The 1,485-nt window shown below is 50.1% G+C and overlaps 1 protein-coding gene across 1 annotated transcript; it reads left to right on the forward strand.

Annotated features, from left to right (window-relative positions):
* Positions 1-141: 141 nt before the first annotated feature.
* LOC106900585 (olfactory receptor 14A16-like) lies at positions 142-738 on the forward strand. The gene has a single exon (XM_014962690.1). The coding sequence runs from the start codon at positions 145-147 to the stop codon at positions 736-738; it is 594 nt and encodes a 197-aa protein (XP_014818176.1). The 5' UTR covers positions 142-144.
* Positions 739-1,485: the final 747 nt, after the last annotated feature.

Below are 1,485 nucleotides of genomic sequence, written 5' to 3' on the forward strand. Positions count from 1 at the left end.
GACCTGGGCTCCATCTCCACCACTGTCCCGAAAACCATGGCCACTTCTCTGTGGGACACCAGGTCTATTTCCTACTGGGGATGTGCTTCCCAAGTCTTTTTTTTCCTTTTCTGTGCTACAGCAGAGTATTGTCTTCTCACCGTCATGTCCTATGACCGCTACGTTGCCATCTGCAAACCCCTGCACTACGGGACCCTCCTGGGCAGCAGAGCTTTTCTCCACATGGCAGCAGCTGCCTGGGGTTATGGGTTTCTCACAACTCTTCTGCACACTACCAATGTATTTTCCCTACCCCTTTGCCAGGGCAATGCCCTGGACCAGTTCTTCTGTGAGATCCCCCAGATCCTCAAGCTCTCCTGCTCAGACACAGACTACTTCAGGGAAGTTGGGCTTATTATACTTAGTGCCTGTTTACTTTTTACGGGTTTTGTGTTCATTGTGTTCTCCTATGTGCAGATCTTCAGGGCCGTGCTGAAGATCCCCTCGGAGCAGGGACGGCACAAAGCCTTTTCCATGTGCCTCCCTCACCTGGCCGTGGTCTCCCTGTTCATCAGCACTGCCATGGTTGCCTACATGAAACCTTCATCCATCTCCTCTCCATCCCTCGATCTAGTGATGGCTGTTTTGTATGCAGTGGTGCCTCCAGCAGTGAACCCCCTCATCTACAGCATGAGGAACCAGGAGCTCAGGGATGCCCTGAGGAAACTGATCCAATTGCTTTTACAGTATTTACAGTAATTTTCTTTTTTTCTCTGAATAGTGTCAGAATTTTATTTTTAGAAACACCTTCTGCATTTATTTCATGGATAATCACACTTAGAGGTAATTCCTTGGGGTCATAGCATGTGTCACCATTTCCCTCCATAACAGCATCTCTGCAATAAAGGAGATTGCCTGAATGTTCCTTAAGGCTGGGCTGTCTTTGTCACAGTTGTGGCTAAGAATAAGCACAAGGAATTGGATGTTCCAAGGTATTTCCACCTTGTTTTCCCCTTGTGTTTTTGGAAATTAACTCATGATATCTTTGGGACACTAATGGTTAGACACAAAGCATTTGGTTGAAGGCTCTCTTCTTGGTGGACAAGGTAAAAAAAATAGAGATTCAGTCCCCTTCCCCAGGCCGTCCCAGGTATGATGGGGCTGATGGAAGGTGTGTCAGTCCATGTGGAAAGGAATCCAGAGTGGTCAGGAGAGGACGGGGACACTCCACGTACTCTGGGGTGGGAAGCAAATGGAAACAGAGAAAAGTTTAAATCTCAGAGCTTAAGTCCCCCCCATGATAAAGCACTAGAGGCAGGAACCCCCAGAGCAGGAGTGTGCAGGGCCATGGGAGGCAGTGAAGGTGCATCAGGCAGAGGGAAGGGAGAGTGGAGAGATGCGGGAGCTGCCTGAGGAGCCCCAGGGCCAGGACTCTCCTGGGGAGCAGGGCAGGTGGGGAGGCCGAGTGGGGACGAGAGAATTTTGGGCTGGGGATGTCCTGCAGCT

Source organism: Calidris pugnax, unplaced genomic scaffold, assembly GCF_001431845.1.
Source record: "Calidris pugnax isolate Ruff unplaced genomic scaffold, ASM143184v1 scaffold2748, whole genome shotgun sequence".
In the NCBI taxonomy this organism is placed as follows: Eukaryota; Metazoa; Chordata; class Aves; order Charadriiformes; family Scolopacidae; genus Calidris; species Calidris pugnax.

Coding starts and splice junctions, on each gene's coding strand:
- LOC106900585 (XM_014962690.1), top strand. CDS start 145: ATGTCCTATGACCGCTACGTTGCCATCTGCAAACCCCTGCACTACGGG.